Source organism: Typopeltis vanoorti, chromosome 2, assembly GCF_054136105.1.
Source record: "Typopeltis vanoorti isolate ZY-2024b chromosome 2, IOZ_Tvanoo_1.0, whole genome shotgun sequence".
In the NCBI taxonomy this organism is placed as follows: Eukaryota; Metazoa; Arthropoda; class Arachnida; order Uropygi; family Thelyphonidae; genus Typopeltis; species Typopeltis vanoorti.
The window spans coordinates 64,613,900-64,639,952 of NC_143550.1; the positions used below are offsets into that span (position 1 = coordinate 64,613,900).

Sequence of the window (26,053 nt, forward strand, 5' to 3'; positions counted from 1 at the left end):
TGCATTAATTCGGAATTATTTACTACTCATTTACAAGTAGAAAGCAAATTCTATAAGATTTTATCTAACGTGCAGAATTAGTAAAAACTAAAATTAGAAAACACGAAATCAGTTTCCGTATTATTTTACAAGGGAATGTGGAAGAACATTTAAAAAAAACTGGATTAGAAAACATGTAAGTTTTTTCTGTATGTTTCGACAAAGAGATATGAAAATGGATTTAGAAAACAAAAATGCAACTATAAAAAAAATATGGAAACTAATTTCATGCTTTCCAGTTGAATTTTTACTAATTCTGCTTTTTTTTTTTTTTATAGAACCTCTTTTTCTTTCATCTTTCTTTCATCGTTATTATTTGTCTTAAGAGGATATTATTTACTACTCATTCATCTTTCAGGTGAATGAGTAGTAAATAATGTCCTCTTAAGACAAATAATAATGTTGTTGGAAATGACACTATGACACTTCGTACGTAATAGGAAATATGTCCCACTTAAGATACCTCAAATAATTACCAAATGTAGAATTCGTAGTCAACAAGATAGCTAACTGCGCTAGATGTCGCCATTGGTATTCGAAGAGCCTTAGGGTTAGGTAACTTTCGGTCATAGTAGTTGTAGGGGAATGATCGTTGAGCATGATTCACTGGTGTATGATGTCTGCGCTATAAATTTCGCTGTTTGAATACTTTTAAGTCATTTCCTTCTCTTCTTGTTTAGGAGGCTGATACTTTGGAAGGTTTGTTATCTTACTTGAATGCTCTATACTCGTTTTTCATTAAATGATATTGCTGGAACGTGACTCAAGCAGCGTCAACTGTCTTCCTCTGTATGCGAATAAAAGGTGAGTAGTGGGTGTGATGAACAGGAAGTTATATATGGAGTGACGTCATGGGTGTGGTAACAGCATGAAAATGGCTGTGCTAGAGAGGTTGTGTTCGTGCTTCTGTCGTTTACGATATGGGACCGATGAATTGGAAAAGCGTCAACAGAGTAGAAAAATTGATGCACTGCTGAAAAAAGATAAGTATCTTATACGTAGGCAAGTCAAAGTGCTGTTACTTGGTGCGGGAGAGAGTGGAAAGAGTACATTCCTGAAACAGATGAAAATTATTCATGGGGATCACTTTGATATGAGTACACTAATGGAATTTAGGACAACAGTGTATCAAAATATTGTTAGAGGAATGAAAGTCATTGTAGACGCACGAATGAAACTAAGGATTCCTTGGGAAAATCCAAGTAGCTGTGAACATGCAAATCGCATATTAATGTATCAGCCATTCGTTGAGTTAGACCAGAAATACTTCTTAGAGTTTTGCTCTTCAGTTCAGGAACTCTGGAAGGACGGAGCAGTAAGGACTGCTTTTAATCGACGACGAGAATTTCAGTTGGTAAGATATTTATTTATGTAAATATATTCAGGCATGTTTCTTGAAATACTAAATTTCGCATATTAGTATATTTTATAATTTTGCTTAGGATAAATTTCTTCAAGTATGAGAAAAGTACTTATGGCCTTCACTCAACCGGTTTAACTACTTTGTTTCATCTGTTATTCTTAGCATGCCCTGAAAGACTTAAAACTTTTCATTCAACTTTACTCCTGCCTGTAATGTTTTTTTTTTTCTTCTTCCTTTCCCCTATCCCTTATTACACTTTGAGATTTACTTGTCCCTTACCTGCAAATATGTACAGATTATGAAAACCTTGGTTTTTGATTTTATCAAAAAAGTTATTGCAAAGGATTTATCAGAAATCATTTTGATGAATAATATTTCCTATGTTACCAGCTTTGCTAATTCTGTTGTCTGTTTCGATATTTAATTTGCCATCTTCATTAAAAATTGTGCCATATTACTTGTTCTAAAGTGTTTTTCATTCAGGATGTTCATGTTTTCAGTGTTTCTGCCTATTTTCATTGTCTTTTTATTGATGTTTTCATACCAAATTTATTACAGCAGTTACTTAGTCAGGGACTCCTGCAGACTTGTTATACTTCTAAATAAATCCAGTACATCTGCATAAAGTAGAGAGCTCCAATGCTGATATCAGGTTTAATCTTTCCTTCATAATGTGATTCATATAGATGTTGAATATAATAGTGAAGATAAGGTACACCCTTTTCTCACACCCAATTTAACATCAAACCATCTCTCTGTACCTCCTTTAATTCTAACTGCTGATTTCCAACTCAAATATAGATGAGTATTGCTGGATATAATGTCCTTCTTACACCATATAACTAGCATTTTGAACAGCTTTTCTCTTGGCACTCATATGCCTTTTCCAGATCTACAAAACTTAAATACATATTATATACTTTCCTGTATCTTCTCAACTATTTGTCTAATGAAAGTGAAAATCTGATCCTGCCAATCTTTATTTGGCCTGAACTCAGCTTGTTCTTCTCAAACATCCTTTCCCCAGTCTTTAGCTGTTTCTCAGATAAGAAAGATACTTGCATAAATCTTATCAGTAATGCTCACTAAAGAAATTCTTCTGTAGTTCTCGCATTGTTTTATTTCTCATTTTATATTAGGTATATTATGAGAGCTCAATTCCTATCATTTAGAATTTGATCCTCTGACCAGGCCTTTGAATTATACAGTATAGCCACTGTAAAACTTTTATACCTCCGTAGTTGAGCATTTCTGGTCAAATATCATTTACTCCAGCTGCTTTTTCACATTTCAGGTTTTAGATGGCTTTTCTACTTCAAGTATTGTTATATATTCCAGATTGAACAGCTCAATCAGTTGAGTGTTTTCTACCATGCTGTCACTGCTTTTTTTTTTCATTTAGCTATCTTTCTAAGCAGTTACTGCAGACATCTAGAATATTTTTATCTTCAGTTTTCATGTCATCTGTATCATCACCGATTCCTTTTACAGTGGTCTTCCCTTGATTCTTAAACTTTTTCACTAACCTCTAGAATGTTTTGCCACCTTCCTTATATTTATTTTCTGTTCTTACCAAGCTCTTCCTATTTGTTTAGCTAGTTTTACACAATGCTTTGCTTTCTCACGTTTTTATTCTATAATCCCTAAGAGCATAAACTGAGTTACTTATCAAGGACTTTTGATTCATGTTCTTCTTTTCTTTGACTGCTTCTTTAACTTCCTGAATCCACCATGGAGTTCTGATTTTTTTTTCTATCCTTAGATTACTTCACCACATGCCTCTTTGGCTGAATCAATATTTTCTTCAGAGTTTCCACTGAATCTGCAAGGTATGGTTCTTGTTTTAAACTTTCATTTTTTTTTCTTGAATAATGTTTGTATATTTCTGTCTGCAGTTCACCTCCAAAAGCTGCACAACTTTGATTTGTTTTAAAACTTTCTTCAGCTTCATCCTGCGGAACACTAACTGGTGATCACTTCCAATTTCAAATTCTCTGTATACTCCTCTTTCTTAATTAGTGGGAAAACATTACTATCAACAATAATATAGTCAGTGAGACTTCCTATTCTTTCATACACACTCTCCATGTAAATTTTTGCATATTATTTATGTTGGAACATAGTGTTAGTAGTAACTAGCTAATGTTCTGAACAGAAATTAAGCTGGTACTTACCATTATTAGTTTTGTTCTTTTCTCCAAATTTTCCCAAAACTTGTCTAATCATTTCTTGCTCTATTGTTTATATCTCCAGGGATCAACTTTTTGATTTTTGTTGTATCAGCTGCCTTCTCTAATGCCTTGAAAAATTCCTCCACTTCTTCCTTAGTGGAACATGCTTGTTGGACAGTATAATGTTTTAATAATGGATTCACACATAAGAGAACTAAATAGAATTTATTACTCATACATTTTGCTCAATATGTCATGGGCTTTATTCATGGAGAAGGCACATGAACTAGTGGCATTTAAATTCTGATTATAAGAACGAGTCATACAGTATGCATATAATATCATGTGATTTGGTCACAGCTGTACAGTAGAGGAAAACACTATTAGAGTTCAGAGACTTGGATATAATTTTATAATTAATTTAAAAATGTGTAAAATGTAAACAACTGACAGCAATCACTTCCCAAAACTTAGAGATAGGCACATAGTCTGTCTGATTAAGATTAGTACAATGACTTCACATGATTCAGAAAATAGATTATGAAATTTGTAGTATCTTGGTATCATTCCAGTAAACTCTTTCTGGTGTCAATGGCATGAGAAGCAGTTTAAACAAACCCAGTTTGTTTAACCAGGTGATGCTCTGCTGGTATGAAATCTATCATGTATACCATTATTTGCATCATGGTTTAAGTCCATAATAATACAACTTGGTTAGCTAAATACCAAATTGCCAGCTCATTCAGTCAGAAGCCCTGGTCTTTTCTCTGCATTTCTTTAAAAGGTTATATTGAGGTCTCTTTCCAATTATCCTGCTTTGACCCTGAGCACACCTCCTGAATAATACTGAGAAACAAAAATTGTTATTCAACAACATGCTGAGTTTAATGGGATTTTCTTGTTTGTATCTGAATTATTACCACCTCAAGACCTCATGGAGTCAAAGACTCATCTGGGAGGTCCTTTTATCACACACACAGCTCATCATACAGTGTTTTAAACACATTCAAACTCTTTGCAGACACCACATTCTCAGGCAAGGCATTCCAATCATTCACAACTCTGCATGAAAAAAAATCTGCCTCTCACTCCCCTACTCGCACCCTCTTTATACAGTTTCCAGCGATGACCTCTGGTTCTCCCCTGATCTCCCACTATTCTCTGTAAAACTTCTTCAACATTGATCCTATAACAACTCCTTACCAACTTGTAGGTCTCTATCATATCTCCCCTCTTCCTCCTGTCTACCAGACTGCAAATTACATCTTCTCAATCTTTCCTCATACTCGACATTCCAGAGGTCAGAAACTACTTTAGTCAGTCTCCTTTGGACCCTTTCCAACATCTCTTCATCCTTCTGAAAACCCAGTGACCAAATCTGGGCACAATAGTCCATGTGTGGCCTAATCAAAGCTTTATACAACAGAACAAGAATCCCCCTACTTCTACACGTCAGTGTCCTCCACATCATTCCCAGAAGCCTTTGTGTTGTCTTCACAATTTTGGTGATGTGTCCCCTAAATTTTAGATCCTTATCCACTATCACCCCAGATCTCTTATTTCCTACCTCCAACAAAATTGGTTTGCACTTAATTGAAATTATCCATTAATTTATTTGTCAAGAGCTGTTATTTTGCTGAGAGGTGGGGGGACAGAAAGCATTAAATGGTATCTGCTATAATAATTTGGCATTTCTCCCCCACCCACTTTCCACGATCTTTCTGGGAGAAAAAAAAATATATTCAGCTATTAGTTCTCACAGTACATATACTTGAAGAAATCAAATTCTTGCTGTTTTCTTAATCTCAAAATCTTTCTTCTGATAGGGCTGCTTTTATCTTAGTACACCATTGCTTTCTCTTTTTGAAAATGTCAATCATGTTGTAGTTTCTGTGTTAGCAGTTCTAAACGTGAAGTCTCTCTAAAACCAGACAAGGTATTTTCATGGCATTCTTCTTCTGTGGTAATGAAAAAAAAAAGAACTTGTTAAAGCTGGTGAATATATCATGCATTTCTCATTTATTTTATTTTATATACTATTTCATAAAGAAAAAAAAAAAAAAAAAAAAACTATCATTGGCATTAGAAATGCATTAATGTGCATATACTGTTGGTGGCTTGTTAAGAGCAACTGAAGACTTAAACTGCATAGGCATCAGTTTTGGACTTCATGTGGATTGCTATGAACAGAGGGGGGGCCAAGGGGCATGGGCACCCCCCAAAGAAAAGGAAAAAACACTAGAAAAATTTCCAAAAATCTTTTCCTAATTAAAATTCTTTTTTTTTTTATTTATGTTGTGTCGTGTCTTTTATTTCTATAATACTTATGAATTAGCGATCACTGCAGATGATCAGTCATAGGTCGTATGCGATGCGTAGTGTGTATTCGCAAATGGTCTACTCAACTCGCCCCCCCCCAAAGGTTAAATCTTGAGCGCTCGGCCCCCTCCAAGATTAAATCCTGAGTGCGCCACTGGCTATGATAGCATGAAAGCAATCCCATGAGGAAATAATTTTTCCTTAAATATGTATAAATTCCAAAAAAAATTTCATTAATTTATGAATTAATTAATGAAATTTAAAATCCTCAGCCATATAACTGGTGGGGGTAGCTTTATGTTACCATACTAGTGAGATGATTATGAGCAAGGTGGTTTCCTGTTGCCTTCCTTGCTGTAATATATTTTATGATTGTAGCCAAGTGTGCTCATGGAACTGGTTTTCCTGTTTTGAGGGATGAAAAACCAGAGTTACCTGAGAATAAACCCTGCATCTCCATATGGGATCAGTTCTCACTTTAGTTGAAAGACATCAGATAAAGGTTTCTCACGTCACTGATGGGAATCTAACCCAGGTTTTTCTGACCAAAGGGCTTAGTCTATACTGACTGAGCTACAGAGGCTCTATTTTAGGATAATCATCACAATATGTAAGAATTGCATGTTGAAATTTTTGGCAATTTTGAAAATTTATGAAATTATTCAAGGAAAGACCTAGTAGCCAAATCATTTTTACTATTTATGCATGTTATACATCTGACAAGAACTGCATGTGTAAAATTTTTGTTGTTTCCCAAAGCACTACTTTTTTATGGTATTCTCTACCATAAGGGTTGAGTCTATTGCATACTTATATTGTCAGTAGGCACAGGATTAAATAATTCCAGCACCCTACTTCAGATACTAGACATGGTCTTTCTCAAGCTACTTCCTGCCTTCCCTAAGCAGGATGGTGGTCTTATGCAAAGTGATGAATCTCGCCAATGCGGTAAGTAGTGAACTTATTACGTTCAAGACCTGATCTGCTTCATGACCTATTTCGAAATATCTGCTGCCAGGAATTATCCTTTGATTTTTCAGTCTTTCAACTAGTTACACTTGAGAAATAGTTGATACTTGCGGCCATTTTGAGAAAGGAAAAAATAGGCTACCCTAAATCTTGAGATGAACCAGAATTTAATTTTGCTGACTTTATAATAAGATTATATAGTGAATAGAATTTGTTCTTTCATGATATTTTTACTAGAGAAAAAGAATGAACTGAAGTGTATATAATCTTGACATTTCAGCAACAAAGCAGTACTTTCTAAAATTATCTAATTTAAACTGATATTCTTCTCTTCCATAGTACTGGAGTAAGTATTGTAAGATATAGTTCTGTACTGCAAGTTGCTTCACTATTTTCACAAGTTTTAAAATGTGCATCCATGCTTATTTGTTTGATTTTTTGCTTTTACTATAACACGTGAAAAATTAAATCTTTCTAAACTTAAGGTAACTGCTCTTAATAGAAAAGGCCTTAATTGTTTGATATAAATATTTTGATTTTTACTTCCTTGTTGTTTTCTCACCAGTTGCATGAATTATTGAACTGTCTTAGCTGGTGAAAAAAATATACACACACACACACACACACACACACACACAATGGTCAATTTCCACTTTCTCAAAGATTTGCTACCAATGCTATTTCAAAATACAGAATTATTTTATTTATGTGAATCTCATCCATGAAAGGTTGCAAACCTGTTGTACATTAGAACTGAGTGTGCTAAGGGTTAGATAATCCATGAAAACACTACTCTAGGGAACAGACATTGTCAATTTTTTGAACTATTTCAGGCCTTCAAGACATGGTGATGTCTCATACTGGACAGCAACATTTGTGTACTATTCAAGACTTAGGCAGTGACATCATGTGCTACCTGTTTTCAGATGTATACTATACACACAGCAGCTAACAGTTTTTATATAATTTATAAATTAAAAAAAATTATGAAATCTAATTCTTGTTGCATTATTATATTTATAAATTCTGATATTAATTTCATGTCTTCTATTTCCAGTCACAAGATTTCATTACCCAAGGTCATCAAACTCTGTACACACCACAGTTTCATACTTTGCCCGAACACAGTTAGCATTGTTTCTTGATAGACTCCCCACCACTCTAGTAATATATTCCACTTATTCTCTGCTCTCCATGCAAAAATTTGATGCTCACAATCTTAAATGACTGTTATGCAGCTTATTCTGGGAAAGATCCTGTTTTTATTAATCTTTGAGATTTTTTTTTTTTATGCCAACAGTAATCATTACCAATAAAGTAGGTGAAGGAAAAAATTATATAACTATATATATATTATATATATATAACATTTTTTTTAATGGAAAAATATTCTTATTACGTACACCTCCAGGGAGTCCAAAGACTCATCGAGGGAGGGTACCTACGCTACAACTCTCCGTCTCCACCACTCGTCCACAACTACAGCGAACCTCATCATCTACACCAATGCCATCTATTGCCCACTACTGCCACTAGTATTTTCACAATCACAAACATCCATACCCATGGCAGGATTCGAACCCGCAGACTTTTGGCTTGAGAGCAGATACACTAACCACTCAAAGGAGTTACAGAAATACGTTAACTAATATAACTGAAAAAAAGAAAAAAACAATAATTGTGATAAATATTCAAAAGTTAGAATGAGAGATGGAAGTCATGTTTAGTATTTTATAATAAACATGAAAGATGGTGATAAATTCAAATAGCAAAATGAAAAATAAAATAATGAAACTGACTTGATTACTATTTTCCCCTGAAAGGTGCCAGTAGAATTAGAGAAATTTGAGTCATATAAAATAGTTTTTGTTCTCTCCCTCCATCTCTCCAAAATTTGAATAGCAGCGTATAAAATGAATCCCATACCTACAGAAACATTTCAGAAAATTTTTTGATAAAAGGAATAATGCTGGTAAGTGCTTACTAGCCATCTTCTTGGGATACTCTTATTACAACCCAGCCCAACAAAACGATGAGAACATAAGTCATCTTATTGATTACATTTTTTTTCTCTTTTGTCAGTGAATATCTGACTGTCTTAAAAGACAAGTATATATAGGGGGATTTACATTAAGGAAGTAATTACCATTCTGTTTGAACAAAATAATGCTTATCACATTAAAAATAAAATGTATATATATGGAAAGTTTGAAATAAAGTTCAACAGCTTTGAGATATGAGATTCGGACATAATATATGTTGTTTGAAAAAAGTGGTTTGAAAGCAAGAACCAAGAAGCATCTTGTAATAAACTAAACTGGAAAGCCTGCAATATCTGAAGAATAGAGTAGTAACTCAGGTAGCATACAAGTGAAAGAAGGCTACAAAAAAAAGTAATTGTTTAGAAAATAGCTGCACAATCATTGGTAAATTTTGGGAATAATATAGAAAGTAAACAAACCTACAGTACTGTTATAAGAACAACAGAATGTGTGGTGTGGGTTTTTATTCCTAGACTCAAGTTTGTTCTACATGACAGGCAAATCTGGCTATAGAACATGTATGTTTATTAAACAAAAAATACTATATTGTGGTAGTGGTAGATGGCAGATCATGTTAGCATGGTCACTGGATCATGTAGTGTATTGTAGTGTTGATAAACGCAACTGGCTGGGAAGCATGTAATATCTGAAGAATAGTAGTAACTCAGGTAGGCATAGAAGGGAAAGAAGTCTACAAAAAAAAAGTAATTGTTTAGAAAATAGCTGCACAATCATTAGTAAAGTTTGGGAATAATATAGTGCAATTGGAAAAAATGATGGTACATTACGCCCTTCGATTGGAAAAGCCTAAATTTGATTCTTATTATGACAGGAGGAATCTTTATGTTTTTTTTTTTTTTCAATTGAAGGTGAATTAGCCGACCTCACACAGAGGTAGCAAGGTTTTATCCTGGAAACTCGTTTTTCATCCCGCATACAGACAAATCAGCCTTCAGGACACATGCAATTTTCAGACCAAAAAAACATTAGTGGTGGTGGAGGGCAGTAGATGGTGTTGGTGTATATGATGGAGACAGAGTTGTAGAGTAGGTGTCCTCCCTCGACGAGTCATTGGACCCCTTGGAGGTGTCACAAAATAATAACATTGTAGTGATCTCATGAGCTGTGGGACACCATGAAGGTATCACGTAATAATACAATGAAGATATTAAAACGTTTCAGAAGTGGAGTCTACAGAAAGTCAGTGCATAAATGCAAGATATAAAGAATGAAGATGAGAATAATCATTACAGAAGATAATTCAAAGGGGAAGGCTTCAACTTGATGTTGATAATTTAGTCATTTTATAGCTGGGTAGAAACAGTCTGTTCAAAAGTTAGAGAGTTTACAAGAATATATGATCTTCACTGTTTAGTACTTTTGATTGCAAGTTTTACGAGGCTGATAATTTGAACTATTTGTTCTCATTGGAGACTAGTGTATAAAATGAATTCCAGATGGAAACCCAGAATATCAAGTCTTTTCATGCTTGAAAAGGTGTATTTTTCAAATGAAAACTTGATTAGTTGCAAAGAAAAGCCTCAAATGCTTTAGCTTGGTACTGGGAATTATGAAGAGAAAGGACGTCATTATTTTATACTCAAATAGGCTAACATGGTTTACAAACCTCGGTATTATGTTTTTAGAGCCCTCGGGCTAATCATACCCTCCCATGAGTGGTATTAAAAGCCAAATATACAGACTGCCTGATAGCTTGTATCTTTTAAATAACTTACACCAAGGTGACTATGTTCTTATAAGCCATCAATTACTTTTTAAACTTCTAAATTTTCAAAATGAAAATTTTGTTTATCCATACTTTTCATGGATATTACATGAGATCTCAAGAGATTTGGGAATTCATTGATGAAGGCCACACTTGCACTGTTATAACTTTTCTCTTGAATTCATTCACACTATCTGTTTTTTTTTTTGTGTTTTTTTTTGACATATGTACAGTGCAGAATTGATGACAGCAGAAAGATCAAAATCATTTGCTTAATACAATGGAATGTATAAATAGAGGACATCCGAGGTGAAAGAGGATAGATGTGCTATGGAAAGAGCTTGTAGGATATGTTACCTGGTAATGGATGGAAAGAAATAACAAAGAATAGTGAAACAAGCCACCAACGAGACCAGACCTCTGCACAGTGGTCAATATGATTTATCAAAGCCTTAGAGGCAAAAAGACTTCCCTGCATGGCAAGTTTTAACAATGTCAGAACATGTCAGAAGCTTTAACAATTTTTTTTAGCATTTTCAGTTATCCTCTGAGTTGTATTTATAATCTTTGCTATATAGCCCTTGAACTTCCTATCTACTGAAACTCCAAGATCTAGCATTATCCTGGCAATATAATATGGCATTAGATATTTCATTACACCAAAGTACATGCAGTAACATTTCATTAACATTGAACTGACATCCATATTTTTTAACATACCCACAATTCCAGTATATTTGAATCATTTTGTTAGTGCTGCATTCTTAAATTATCTGGCCTCTTTGCATCATCAGCAAACATTTGTCACCTGTCAAATCCTTCCCAATGTCATTAATGTAAAGATTGAATAACAGTGGACCAAGGACTGATCTGTATGGTACACTACTGGCCACTGTAAGTTTTGCAGACTTGCATCCCCCATATGCCACATTTTGACATACCAGTCAGCTGTTCTCTTATCCAGACAGTTTATAATTCAGTCTTATAACCTATTTATGTAAGAGTATTCCATGCCTGTATCCTGTCAGAAACTTTAACAAAGTCTGAAAGCATTGTATCCATTCTCCTGGTCTAACTCAAACATGATATTATATAAAATGTGAGCAAGTCCTCAGACATGACCTTCCATTAAATTTATGCTCTTCATTGTAAATTATAGATTCTCTGTCAACCAATATCTGTATGTTATCTCATACTAGCTTTTCAACACCCTTGTGCATTGGGATTCCTGTGGAGTCTTCCTGTGCCAAGACTAAAATTATACTGTCAGTTCTGCTGAACACTTTTAGCATCCATGATGACATCCCATCAATCCCTATTGCCAAATTCTTATTTAGTTTATGCAAGTTCTTGTACCTTCTCATACATAGTTTCTTTATTCATTGTAGAGGTAGCATTGAACTATGTTACATATACCAGATTAATACCTTTTAACAGAAACCAGTCCTTAGTTGAACAGTTTCTTCTGCATTTGCCATCCACATTCAGAAGTTATTCTTTCACGTTCATTCTTTCTTTTACTTTCAACATAATGATGGAATTCTGTGAGAGAGATCTGGTGATTTCTCACAAAGTCAGCCAGTTGCTATCTCATAGACATGCTGTTTTCACCTCATGCATAGCCAGCAAAGTTGGTCGATTGGTAGAGCCTCTGCTATTAATCGCTCGCAAAAACTTAATCAAGTTTGAGCGCAGTTAGTAGTTTGAAGGGATCAATCATTCGATAGTGTTGGCACGCTCTCCCTCGATGAGTCTTTGGACTCCATGGAGGTGTCGTATAATAATAATATTTTACAGCTTTTTTTTTTCTTTTCCTACAGGCTTTGATCTGACAAAACCACTTTCCTTTAAGCATGCATATGAGCAGCTGCTGGTCAAATTTTGTTGCCATCCTGTTCCATATACCTATGTGCTTAAAAACTGTCTTCTTCACATTGCTTTCCCTAATGATTGACTTCCATTTGTTCAAAAAAGTTTCTTCTTGAGCACTTGCTCACATGTGGCACTGATGTACTATAGTTCTGCAACCTTGTATGTATGGGATTAATATAAAGAGAGGCATGTTTACCCCAAAGACAATCCATGAAATCTGTTTGAAAATTATATTTTAAATATTACATAGATGATCATGTTTTATTTTTATTTCCCAAAATTTTGAACCAGAAAATTAAATTAAACTTGCTAAGAAATTATATTCTTGTTTAATCCTTTATCTAAATGTAAGCAAACAAATTTTGCACGTGAGGTATCCTCACAGCTAGACTACTTATGTAAAGGCTGGTGACTTCACATCAGTTGCCTTAGTATCCCACCATAATGCAAAACACATCCTTTTAGATGTGTGTAATGCTAAGTATTATGGGAAGGGCCACTACACAGACCAGCTCTGACCTTTGAGGTGTCATCAGTGGGACCTAGAAGAGATACCAGGGTTGAATTAATACAGAAGTCATATTTTCCATATTGTGATACAGTTAAAAAGTCCAGAAACTACTTTGAAAAACTATCAGTTAAAAATATAATACTTTAAAAAAAAAATACTGCTAATGCATCATAATTTCATTACTATCAACAGTTCCTCTTTGACAGTATGCCAAAGAAAGCATAGAAATTTTTATATTTATTTTATTTTGTGTGTGTGTGTGTGTGTGTGTTGGGGGGGGGGGATAATACTTAAAAACCAAACATTCTAGATTTTGAGACCTTGTTGGGACAATATGCATTATAGTTAAAAAGAAAACAATTTGTTGATATTGAACTCAAATATTTGCATACAAATTTTAATTTTTAAGAAATGCATATGAAAGAAGATAATTCCAGAAATCAAAGTAAAAGGGATGAATGAAAAGAAAAAAGCAGGTTTAGTAATCTGAATTTGCTGTGAGTAATAGTTTTTTCACAATCAGTGATTTGTATACATATCCATAACCAAAATAATAATAATAATAATATAATAAATACCACATATTGCATTTTACAGTATTTCAGCATTATTTATGATGTTAATTTATAGAAAACTACAAATTGTAATACTATTCTTTCTTTCAGAATTTGATATTTTGTTTTTCTTTTAGGGTGACAATGTTCGCTACTTTTTTGATAATCTCGAACGGATTAAATCTCCTGTAAGTATATTTTTCTTTTCAGTTATGGGCTCAACATAAAAAAAATAAAAAAATAACTTTCTTCTACTCTAACCACTAGCTATTCTATACCAATATATAGTTGTTAGATTTTATCATATGTCATGTAGAAATTTTAATTTAAAATTAGCAAACTAATTGATTACATAAATTCCTTCCAGTTGAATTCTGTATTTCTCAGCAAATTATTCTATTAAAGATATACCAGAATCCTGAACCACACACACACACACACACACACACACACACACCAAGTAGGTGCTTTCAAATGATGAATGTGCCAATCACAATAATATGATCAACACTTGCATACTTTGAATTTTATAAACAAATTAACTATTTGCTTCCTTACGAACTCTTAAATCATTCCATTATCCTTTCTCCCTTAAAGAATGAACAGAGAGTTTTTCCTCTGTCTCAGAAACCTTAGTCTTTCACTGTTAGAATTAATGTTAATACTAAATTTTTGAAACATATGAAGTCTGGTCTTAAGTGATGACCTTGTAGTTTAATTGTTACACATTCTTTTCACTTCCTCTTATGAGGCATTCAGCTAGTTCAAAGTTTGATTCTGCTTTAATAAACTTAGTTCAGTAACTAGTATAAGGCTTTTAGTTCCCCTGTTTTTCATTCTGATAGAACTGTGTTTAAATTATTGCACCTTTTTCACAGTTTCCTGCTTTCAGGTCACTTCTTTTTTTTTTCTTTCTACAGACAGATGTTGTCATGTTATGCAGTTATTTTTAAAATTCTACTGTAAAAGAATCTAAAACACTTCTCAGTTCACAAAGCATCAAGATATATTGCAGCTTTGTGAACTTAAGTGCTTTGATTCTTTTTTAGTAGAATACATAGTCAAAATTTGACTCGTGTCTTATGAATTTTTTTTCTGCACATCCTTTAAGAATTTATTTTGTTTTATTTAATTTTTTTTTCCATTTTGAAAATATTTCTCATAAAAAATATATTCTTTATGTTCATAAATTTATATTTTCAAAAATTGGGACTTTTTCAGAAATTGCAACAGGTTTTGAATATGAATGATAATCAAATTTAAATGAATAATTTTAAATTGCACACTTTCAGACTTCTGATTGGATTTCTTCTTCTTTGATGTTGAATAGAACATGTTTTGTTCTTGGTTTGAAGTGTGCTTTATCTTAAGCATTGTCCAAACATTGAATCTTCTGTGTAACTCGAAGAATTTTTTTTAAAAATTTTTTTAAATACAGATCTTTGTTATATTCTTATGAGAATCATGAGTTATAAAGTGCAATCTGATCTTGACAGCCTCTATTTGGCCTGAATCCAGCTTCTCTTCCACAATCCTTCTCAACCATTTCTCAAATATACTTGCATAAATCTTACCAGAAACATTCAGTAGGGAAATACCTCTAATTCTCGCATTCGGTTTTATTTCCATTTTTATATATGGGTACTATGAGAGCTCTACTCTAATCATCTGGAATTCGTCCCTCTGTCCAGGTCTTCTGACCTATGCAATGATGCAGTCACTGTAAGACTTTTATACCTCCATACTTCAGCATTTCTGGTCGAATATCATCTACTCCTGCTGCCTTTCCACATTTCAAGCCTTTGATGGCTTTTTCTACTTCAAGTATGGATATGTATTCTTGACTGTATGCCTGTTGAGTGTTTTTTATCATTGACTATCGCTCTTGTTTTATTTAGCAATTTTTCAAAGTAATTACTCCATACTTCAATAATATCTTTTTCTCCAGTTTTCATGTTCATCTTTATCATCTCTAATTCCTTTTATAGCACTCTTTCCTCCATTTCTGAGCTTCTTCAACAACCTCCAGAATATATTGCTACCTTCTTGATATTTATTTTCTATGTTCTTACCAAAGTCTTCCATGACTTTTGTTAGCTAGTTTTATACGGTGTTTAGCTTTCTTACATTTGTCTCTGTATTCTCTAAGAGCACTAGCTGACTTATTTGTCAGGAACTTTTGATATGCTTTCTTCTTTTCCTTCACTGCCTCTTTAACTTCCTGTGTCCACCATGGAGTTCTGATTTTTCTATCCTTGCAGACGACCTCACCACATGCCTCTCTGGCTGAATCACTCAGGATTTTCTTCAAGGCTTGCCACTGAATCTCCAAGGTTTGGTTCCTGTTCTCAAACTCTTTCATTTTTTCTTCAATAATCTTTGTGTATTTTAGTCTACAGTTCAAATATGAGAGCTGCTCAACTTTTATTCGCTTTAAAACTTTCTTGCATGTTATTCTTTTCAATATGAAATTCAATTTTATCCTGCTCAAGACTAAATAGTTATCACTTCCAATTTCAAATCCTCTGTACACTCTGGTGTCTTGCACCAGGGAGAAAACATCACTATCAACAATAACATAGTCAATGAGACTTTTCTTTTTCCTTGCCTCTTCTCTCCATGTGAATTTGTGCATATTTTTATGTTGGAACACGGTGTTAGTAATAACCAGTCCATTTCCTGACCAGAAATCCAATAGGTATCTCCCATTATTATTAACTTTGCTCTTTTCTCCAAATTTTCCCAAAATATTTTTGTATGAAATTGAGTATTTAGTTCATAAAATCAGCAACAAAGGAATTATGCCAACTCAGTCAAATGTAGAAGGCATATTATCAGCCAAATCTCCAAAAACAGGCAAGTTCTTAGATTCATTGGTATGTTAAATTTCTATAGAAAATTTATTCCTAATTGTTTGTAGCTATGAGACACATAGTAGTGTACTTGACAAGGAAAGGTGTTAGCATTTGAGAGGTAAAGCTCGACAAGAAGCATTTGACAATCTAAAATTGGCATTAACTAAAGCTCCAGTTCTCGTTTATCCTAAATTTGGTGAAAATTTTTATCTTTCTGCTGATGTTTCAAATGACTGCATTGCTGCTGTTTTAGAACAGAAAGAAGATGGTTTTAAGACAGTAGCTTTAGTAAGAAATTATTGAGTCCAGAATTGAACTATTCGACCTTTAAATCATAGTGTGTTTCTCAATTCTGAAAACTTCCCACACCCATCAGTTGTTTCATTGATTTCGTTGAAGGTTTCATTTGGAACACTGGAAGAAAATAATCCAGTCCAGCAGATGAAAAATGCACATCCTGAGGATCATCACAGTTGATGTTCTTTTCATACCACCCAACATAAAGTTGTGAAATGCTATGCGAGTTTTATTCCATTTAGGAAGAAATCTACATTTGAGTGGTTTAAATTACCTGGAGGACAAACATTCACCATATACTCTTTCATTTGCATTGTGAATGGTTTGTTGATATCATTCATGAAAGTGTTGAAGTTGGAACTTTTAAAAACTGAGGAAATGATCTCACAGTATAGAAAGTTGGTCTCGAAAACAAAGATAATTAAAGTTTAAAATTTTGGACTATTAGGAGAGTAGTTGATAAATCTTATAGAATGACATATAGACTTTTAGCAAAAAAAAAAAAAAAGAGAGAGAAAATTTTAATGTGAATACACACTGATCTTGGATATCAGAGTAAATATATAAAATTTTCCCCTTTGGAGACAGTTGAGGGTATATATGTGTTGTTAGGAAAATTTAAATAAGTAGCAATCAAAAAAACAGTTTTGTTACGAGAAGTTGGCATGCTCATTTTGCCAAATGGAAAATAGAAAAATGGATATAATTAAGTTGAAACTGACTGTATATGAAGGTTTTTATACATTTATAACATATCACTGTATTATTTACTTTCATGTTTTTACAAAGTGATTGTAATAGTATAGTAACATTTTGAATTGATAATATCTTAAGCAGTTGCTGTTTGTTAAATGGGATTTGTAATTTTCTTCAGTTCTCATTCGATGTTAAGTTGTGTTAAGCTAGATAACCATATTTCAGAAATATTGAATATGTTGAAGCAAGATTATGACAACTGTCTTATCACTTGCTTGTGTTTTTTTGAGTGGCATGAATATTTCTGCCTTGGCAGAGAATCACTAAAATACAAACCTCCTGTGCCATCAATTTTACATTTAAAGAAGTTTGAAAATAATGACCAATGTACATTCCCCAGAATGATTCCAATGTTTGTGTTCATTTAATCAGGAAATGATTGGAAAGATAATTAATACAGGATTTGTGTAATTGTCAATTTTTTGTTATCTAAAAAAAAATCAGAAGAATATGCTAAATGATGATCGAAGAGAAAAGTATATTGGACACTGCAGAGAACTCGATGAAGCTGCTGAAAAATGTGATGGCATGCAAAGTGACAATCAAAATTTTCCCGAAGTGCAAAAAAAAAAATAGAAATAAAAATGCCAAGAAAGGTTAAAAATCAAAATAGTGCTGATCACATTCTACATTAATGAAAGGAATATGCACAGCCAGTCTGGCTGTGCATATTCATGCATTCTGTGAAAAGCTTGCTATAGAGAATTGCTGGCATGTAGTCTAAGCCAAAAAGAAAACAGTTAGTTCCACTTGTGTGACAATGCTCCAAACCACTGAATGCTTTTTTAGTTTTTAGTCAAGAAAAATGAAAACCCTGCATGTTATTGCATCTATATGCTTTTCTGACTTGTTCCTGTGTCACTTTTTTTTGTTCATAAAACTCAAGGCATTGCTTTAAAGGCTACTATTTTGATACTATTCAAAGATCTGTGATCAGAATCAAAAATAGATTTATTACAAATTGTTCTGGTTGCTGCATGGCTTAATATATATATATATATATATATTTTTGGAGAAGTAGCTACATTGAATATTGCGTGTCTTTTTACTGCACCACTCTAAGTTTCCAACTGCTACACTATGTATAATAATAAAAATTATATGTAGTATATTAATAGCTGTTCTGTAAAATGCACTTTTTTTTTAATATACATGCTTAAAAAGGAAAGTGCAGAGTCCTAGTAGCATTAACAGGCTGGGATTGAAATATCCTGATCATGTGACATCATTTAGATGGCATTAACTGTTTCCAGTAGAGTATTTAAAAAGCTTTGATTGATATAATTGAATAGATTCAGTGAAATATGTTTTAGATATTAAAATTCAAATACTGTATTGTATATTACTGTGCACAGAATTGCTTATACACTATTTCTACAAAAAGTATGTCAGTATTTTAAATGTAAGTATTTATTGAAGTTTAAAATGCAGTAATAACAAATATTCTGATGACAGTTAGGAATGTAGTTTAGTTTTGGGGTGAACATGTTTGAGCCCCTCATGTAGCTTGACATTCCATCTAACCTGTAACTGAACTTTTCTACACTACAATATTTGTTGAGTAACTGTAGGCAATGCTTTTTTTTTCTTTTCTTTACTCTTGTAATGAAGTCACATAATGATGTGTATAATTTATTCTTTAAAAACACCGCAAAAAAAAAAAAAATGTATATAAAGCTAATGTTGCTGTGTGGTCATCAAATTAGTCCCTTCTACCAGTTCATCTATAGCAATTCTCACTGTTGAAACCAAAACATTTGCTCACTGTACGAAATCACCAAAAAAGTTGCTAACAAAGTTCTATAGGCACGTTGCTATTCTGAAAGAAATTTGTTATAGCAAACTGTTCACTAATAGTCAACTACTCTTGAGATCCTGATGAGTTTGCTCTAGTGAAAATTAACTGTATTTAATGGTGTCATCCAAAGTTCTGTTCTGACCTTTTGTAGATTTATATTTCTCAATATTGCCACTTTAAGTTGTTTAAATACTCCTCCCTTATTATCAAAATCAACTTGAATTGTTGATCAAGAATGCGTTGTGCATGGCAGTAATTTTTATGTTAAACTGAAGATGCCAAGAAATTATATTCCTGGTTTCATCCTTTTTATCCAAGTGTAAGCAAACAAAGTTTGTGTGAAGTAACTTCACATCTGGGCTACTTGTATATGGAGGCTAATGATTTCACATCAAGTGCCTTAGTATCCCATAATGCAAAGCACATATCCTTATAGACAAGTATAATGTTATTGCATTATGGGAAGGGCCACTACCCAGACCAGTTTCAACCTTTATTGATGTGAAAAAGTAAACGGGTGCTCATCATAGGCCTAGAGTACTTAGTATAGGGGTGCAGGAGAGCCTGATAGTATTAGGAGAAAGAGATAGAGAAAAAGCTGTTTTATATCATCATAATAGGCTTTGGTTATATTTCCTTTTTCACCAATCTCATATAGATGAACAATCAAAAGACCAATTGAAACAAAAGGGCAAAGATGACCGATACCTAGACCCAGAAGTGATACCAAGGTTGAAGTAATGCAGAAGCTAATTTCCATATACAAGTAGTCAAAAGGTGTCACATCTTATTACTAAAATACTCTGGATTAGAGATGTTGAAAGTTTTTTTTTCACTTAGTTATACTGTAAATTGAAGATGCCAAGAAATTATATTCAAATACTGTATAATTTTATTTGAATATATATATGTCTGTATATATACAAAATTCTGTATCACATACCTGAGCGAATATCTGAATATAATTTTTGGCATCTTCAATTTATGGTATAACCAAGTGAGGGGGGGGGGACTTTCACCAAGTGATTTATATGGTATGCAAAATGTCAACTTTTGTATATTATTAAACATGCTGACATTTTTTGTTGAACTGTGTGTCCATCTTGAAATGTATTTATTAAAATAAGATGGACATGTATGTGCACAACTTTTCAGCAAACTGAACAGTTACTTTATGTAACTGAAAATTTGGCTCAAAAAATATTTAAAATATCACCATTCTTTTGTGGAATCCTATATTAGAGCCAAGAAAGCTAATTTTAAAACTATAATGGCAACTTCTCTTTCAGCTAACATCTGAAATATATTGCCTCTTTGCTAAAAATAAAAAAATAACAAACCTTAGACTCCATTTTCAAAAAAATCCATAATGGTAATTTTTGGAATGAGATAACATAGATGGTATAATAACTAAAATTCTGATGTTTTGCCAGTCAGATTAATACTAGGGAACAAAATCCCAGTAACTGTACATATATGTAAGTATGACTGAGAAAAATTAATATGAAGAAGCAAGACCATTTTGTCATATTGTATTTGCTTCTGTGAAATAAGGTGGCATTTTCATCCCATCACCCCACAGTCAAAAGCACAGGTGATTCTTCTACAAGTCCTGAGCAGCCAGTCGTAATACTGGATGTATTTGTGTTTACTGATTTCTGATGATGGCTGTTTTGCCCATAGTAGGGCAGCTTATAGCTACAACACTAGACAGGCAAATCTAAGGACCTAATTTAGTCTTATGTTAATTATTACTCATAATGACAATTTTAGGAATGAAATGACAACATAATGGTATTGTATAATTAAAATAATTTATTTACAATATTTTACCAAAGTCAAGTTGGACATCCATGTCCACACATGGACAGCCAATGCCAGAATCTCTGAACACAAAACTACATCTAGTATCACCAATATGTTTTTCTCATAGACTTGCATATCATTCCCTGAATTCCTACTGCAGAATCTCTTGAAGATCACTTAATTCACAGAAACATGCTTGCATGCATGAAAGGCTTCGTTGAATCTACTTCTTCCCTAAAAAAAAAAAAAAAACTCCTGAATAACTTTGGATACATAAAACTGCCTCAAATATAGAAAATACTGCCTAATCCAATGTTTCTTCATGTTTTCTTATTGGTGTGTACCTGTTTGCACATATCTGTATTTGTGTATTGTCCTCTAATGATCCTAGTTTGATTTTGGCAAAATATGGGAAATAATTTTAATTGTCATGTATATTATCTCATTTCATAAATTTACCATTATGAGTAGCAGTCAACATACAAGCCTAAATGTTTGTCAAAAGCCAATTTTATTTATTTTGTTCTGTATAATTTATTACTTTATTTATTTATTACTATGTTAGCAGCAATGGTAAGTTGTATACCACAAGTGAACAAGAGGACACAATTTGGAGTAAAGTGGATGACAAACAATATTAAACAGGAATTGCATGCAAAAAAGAGGCTATGGAAGAGATATAAGGAGACAGGTGAAGAGTATAAGACACAGGCCAGAAGAGTGACTAGTATGGTAAGGAAGATGAAACTGGAATATGAGAGGAGATTGGCCCTAAGATCCAAAGAAAACCCTAGGGAATTTTTTAGATATGTGGCCAGTAGGAGGAGAAACGACTATGGAAGAATGATATTGTGGGATAAAAATGGGAATAGAGTGACTGATGCAGAGGACGTAGTGGAATTGTTCAATGAGTACTTTATTGGAGTATTTCATCCTGGAGGAGTCAGTTTTAATGCTAGAGGGATTGGGCAGGTTCGAGATTTAGAGTACAGGAGTAGAGTCTGTTTCAAATACTGAGTACTCTGGATGTCAGTAAAGCTGTGGGACTGGATGGTATTTCACCACGAGTTTTGAGAGAAAGTGCTAGGAAACTGACAGTGCCTTTGACTTAGCTTTTCAGTGAAAGTCTGGCTGTGGGAAAGGTGCCCATGGAATGGAAGAAAGGTAAGATAGTGCCATTGCATAAGGGCGGTAGCAGACTGGAAGTGTCTAATTATAGGCCAGTTTGTGTGTCATCGGTAGTTAGTAAGATCTTGGAGAAAGCAGTGAAGGACCGTATACAGAATTTGGCAGATAGGGTAATGTTATCTGTGAGAGTCAACATGGATTTGTGAAGGGGGTGCTCTTGTTTGGCAATATGCTTTCCCTCATCTAATGTTACAAGAGCATTAGATGAGGGAAAGGCATATACTGCCATTTTCTTAGACTTAGCGAAGACATTTGACTGGGTGCCACATGATAAGCTGATATTTAAGTTGCAGCACATGGGTCTGGATGTCAGATTAGTCAACTGGATTCAGGATTGGTTGACCGATAGGTATCAGAGAGTTGTGTATGGTGAGGCAGTTTTGAGGAAGCAGAGGGTGCCACGTGGGGTCCCACAGTGCTCAGTACTGGGACCTATATTGTTTAACCTTTATATCAATGACATTGTCAGTGGATTGCAAGGGGATATTCAGTTGTTTGCAGATGATGCAAAGCTGGGAAGGATTATTAGTAATAGTGCAGATGCAGCAGCCCTGCAAGATGATTTGAATAAGCTAGATAGATGAGCAAATGGATGGGGGTGTCGGTTTAATGCAGCAAAATGTAAGGTCTTGAAGTTTGGGAAGCATCGATGGGACACTGCGTACTCTATGGGAGGAGTTATACTGGAGGAAGTAGGGGAGACAAGAGATCTGGGGTTGATGATTGATAGGAACCTGAAATTTAGGGAACATATTGCAAAGGTGGTGAAGGTAACACAGAGGATTGCTGCGATAATGAGAAGGATGCAGACCTGCAGAAATAAAACCGTTATCCATTCCATTGTATAAGACCCTGATCAGACCACACTTAGAATATTGTTCTCAGATTTAGTCCCCAGGATTTGAAGGGGATAAATTAACTGTGGAAAGGTTACAAAGGCAGATAACAAAGATGGCTTCAGGACTTTACAATGATAGTTATGAGGATCGGCTTAGGGAATGCAGACTGCAGAGTTTGGTGGATAGAAGGAGAGATGATATGATTGAGACTTTTAAACTGTTGAGAGGTGGTTACAGGGTTGACACTGGGGGAGTTCTTTCACTTGGTTGAACAGCAGGAAGGAGTGATGACAAGAGGCCATCCCTGGAAGTTACGAAAGGAATCTGTGAGCAAGAGGGTGAGGAGTGGGTTTTTTTTACATGGAGGGTGGCTGAACAATGGAATGCATTGCCTGATGGAGTGGTGAGAGCGAGAACGGTCAATGAGTTTAAGGAGTGGTATGATAGACTTGTGTTTCTTGGGGGGGGGGGGGGGGGACCTCCCCTCGATGAATCTTGATAGACTTTGTGTTTCTTAGGAAGGACCTCCCACGATGATGAGTCTTTTGACTCTGTGGAGGCCTGAATAATAATAATAATAATAATTTATTACCGATTTATTAGTATTTAGTCATCCTGGATTTTAATATCCTAAAAGTTTACAGTTTTGAATAAATAACTAAAAAAAAACTTCTGAACCTTGTTATCACTTGATTGGAAAGTTTTCCACTTTTATTTTAGCACTAATATATTTTGTTAAATGGGGAAAGAAGTTTTTATTTATTCATAATTTTCTTTTATTCCAGAACTATATACCTACAAACCAAGATATACTCCATGCAAGAGCAGCTTCAAAGACCATTAATGAATATTTGGTACATATCAACAGCATTCCTTTCCGATTTGTTGATGTTGGGGGCCAGCGTTCACAACGACAAAAATGGTTTATGTGTTTTGAAAGTGTAACTTCCATTCTTTTCCTTGTGTCATCTAGTGAATTTGATCAGGTATTGTTGGAAGATCGTCAGACAAACCGCATTGTTGAATCTAGAAACATATTTGAGACTATTGTAAATTACCATTGTTTTACAGATGTTTCTGTAATTCTTTTCCTTAACAAAACTGATCTCCTACAGGAAAAACTTCAAAATCAGGACACAGATATATCAACTTATTTTCCAGAGTTTAAAGGTAATCCTCATAATTTGGAGGATGTTCAAATGTTTATTGTACACATGTTTGATGGTGTAAGAAGAGACCATTCTAAACCTTTCTATTATCATTTTACTACTGCTGTTGATACAGAAAATATTAAAGTTGTATTTAGTGCTGTCAGAGATACAATTCTTCAGAGGAATATCAACCAGTTAATGTTACAATAGTATTTGTGCCTCATTTAATTGTGCCTTAAAAACTTTGCCAAATCAAAAACATTCAGTAATGCAGATAGGAATAGTACTAGAATAGTACTTTATAAATTTAGATTCTTTATTTTTACTGAGATAAAGTATTTTCTATAATCCTGGACCATAGTCATAAAGTAGATCTTGAGGAGCCTACTCGATTGTAATAATTAAACCATGACAATAATACTAGAGAAATGTTTATGCAGTTGTAAATTCAGATTGTGTGCATGATATAGTAGTCATATAGCATTTGTTATTAACTGTAAATTCTATTTTTTTCTATGATTAAATGTTTGGCATTTGTATATAAAATTTGTACATTTGCATATTTTATCATTAGTTATAAGGAATGTTCTCACATTTGATATTGTTAGTGATGGCTGCTACTGTCATTACTCTGTACAGACAAAGCTGTAAAGTACAGTAAGTAGCATGTTATAGGAAATGCATTCCATCCTTAGTCATAAGAAAAAGCTTTTTTGCTGATATATATTTATTGTAGAGATTTTAATTGTCCTATATTCTTTTGTTTCAAAAGTAACAATGGTTATATATAGAAATAACATGAAAATGCTTTTGCATTTTTAAAGCAAAACTTATCTTGCAGTTTTCTGAAAATATTTTTTATGAACAATTTTGATATGCTGAATATATTATTTTAGATAATGACACTGTTTTATTATATTTAAATTTCTTATCTTTGCTAAATTTGAAATTTTCTATTTATTTTTTTTTATTCTTTGTGATAATGACTCATCATTTTAATAACTTTCATTTTAAATATTTCTAGATATAATACTCATTGGTGCTCATGTGTTCTATGAAGTAAATTTAATTATTCATCTTGCGATAATGGCAGTTAATATATATATATTTTTTTATTTTTTATTTTTCCAGCTGATAATGTCTAGAACCACTCATTGATTGTTATGAAAGATTTTTGCTATTACAAACTGGATTGTATAAAAAAAAAAAAAAAAAATTGGATCTGCATAAATCCTTTTTAAATACAATCAAGTAAAATGTGCATATCAGCTGCATAAAGACCAAATATATATAGTGTAATTTGCATATGTATTTAAAAATAGTCTTAAGAGCAATATAATTACAAAGTATTAAAGAACTGCAGCTATGTTTAGCCTACTGTTATATTTTGATTTTTTATTACTATAAGTTTGTCTTGTGTATAAATCAGTTGTTAGATTAAAATAATAAATCAGGCTTGGTAGCATTGAACTAATAGCTTTAATATTTTTAACTTAGAAAACAAGAATATATATATGATTGCAGTTTAAAAATAATTTGTGAAATATGGTAGTCCTTTGTGGATTGTCATTATTTATCTTCAGTAAATTATATAGTTTTTGAAAATATAAACAGAAACGACAGCACACTACATTCAGTATTATCTTCTTTAAACTAAAGAAGTAGATAGCAGTTAAATCATATTTATGGAAGGCTTTTTTCTGACTGACAAGAAATAAAATCTGAAACCATTTTGGTTGTTTGCCCAGTACTTTTCCTTTTGGTTTATAATATTAATTTAAGCTATCATGTATTAAT

At 33.3% G+C, this 26,053-nt stretch overlaps 1 protein-coding gene across 1 annotated transcript; it reads left to right on the forward strand.

The window, feature by feature from the left end:
- Window positions 1-626: 626 nt before the first annotated feature.
- LOC150109093 (guanine nucleotide-binding protein subunit alpha homolog) lies at window positions 627-25,726 on the forward strand. Its single transcript, XM_090405633.1, has 3 exons — window positions 627-1,393; window positions 13,704-13,754; window positions 23,891-25,726. Exons 1-3 carry the CDS (start codon window positions 908-910, stop codon window positions 24,464-24,466), a joined length of 1,113 nt encoding a protein of 370 aa, XP_090261759.1. The 5' UTR covers window positions 627-907; the 3' UTR covers window positions 24,467-25,726.
- Window positions 25,727-26,053: the final 327 nt, after the last annotated feature.

Excerpts from the sequence above, each read along its gene's own strand:
- LOC150109093 (XM_090405633.1), top strand. The coding sequence starts at position 908 with ATGAAAATGGCTGTGCTAGAGAGGTTGTGTTCGTGCTTCTGTCGTTTA. Across the intron at positions 1,394-13,703 it reads GACGACGAGAATTTCAGTTG|GGTGACAATGTTCGCTACTT; the intron begins GTAAGATATTTA and ends TTTTTCTTTTAG. Across the intron at positions 13,755-23,890 it reads TCGAACGGATTAAATCTCCT|AACTATATACCTACAAACCA; the intron begins GTAAGTATATTT and ends CTTTTATTCCAG.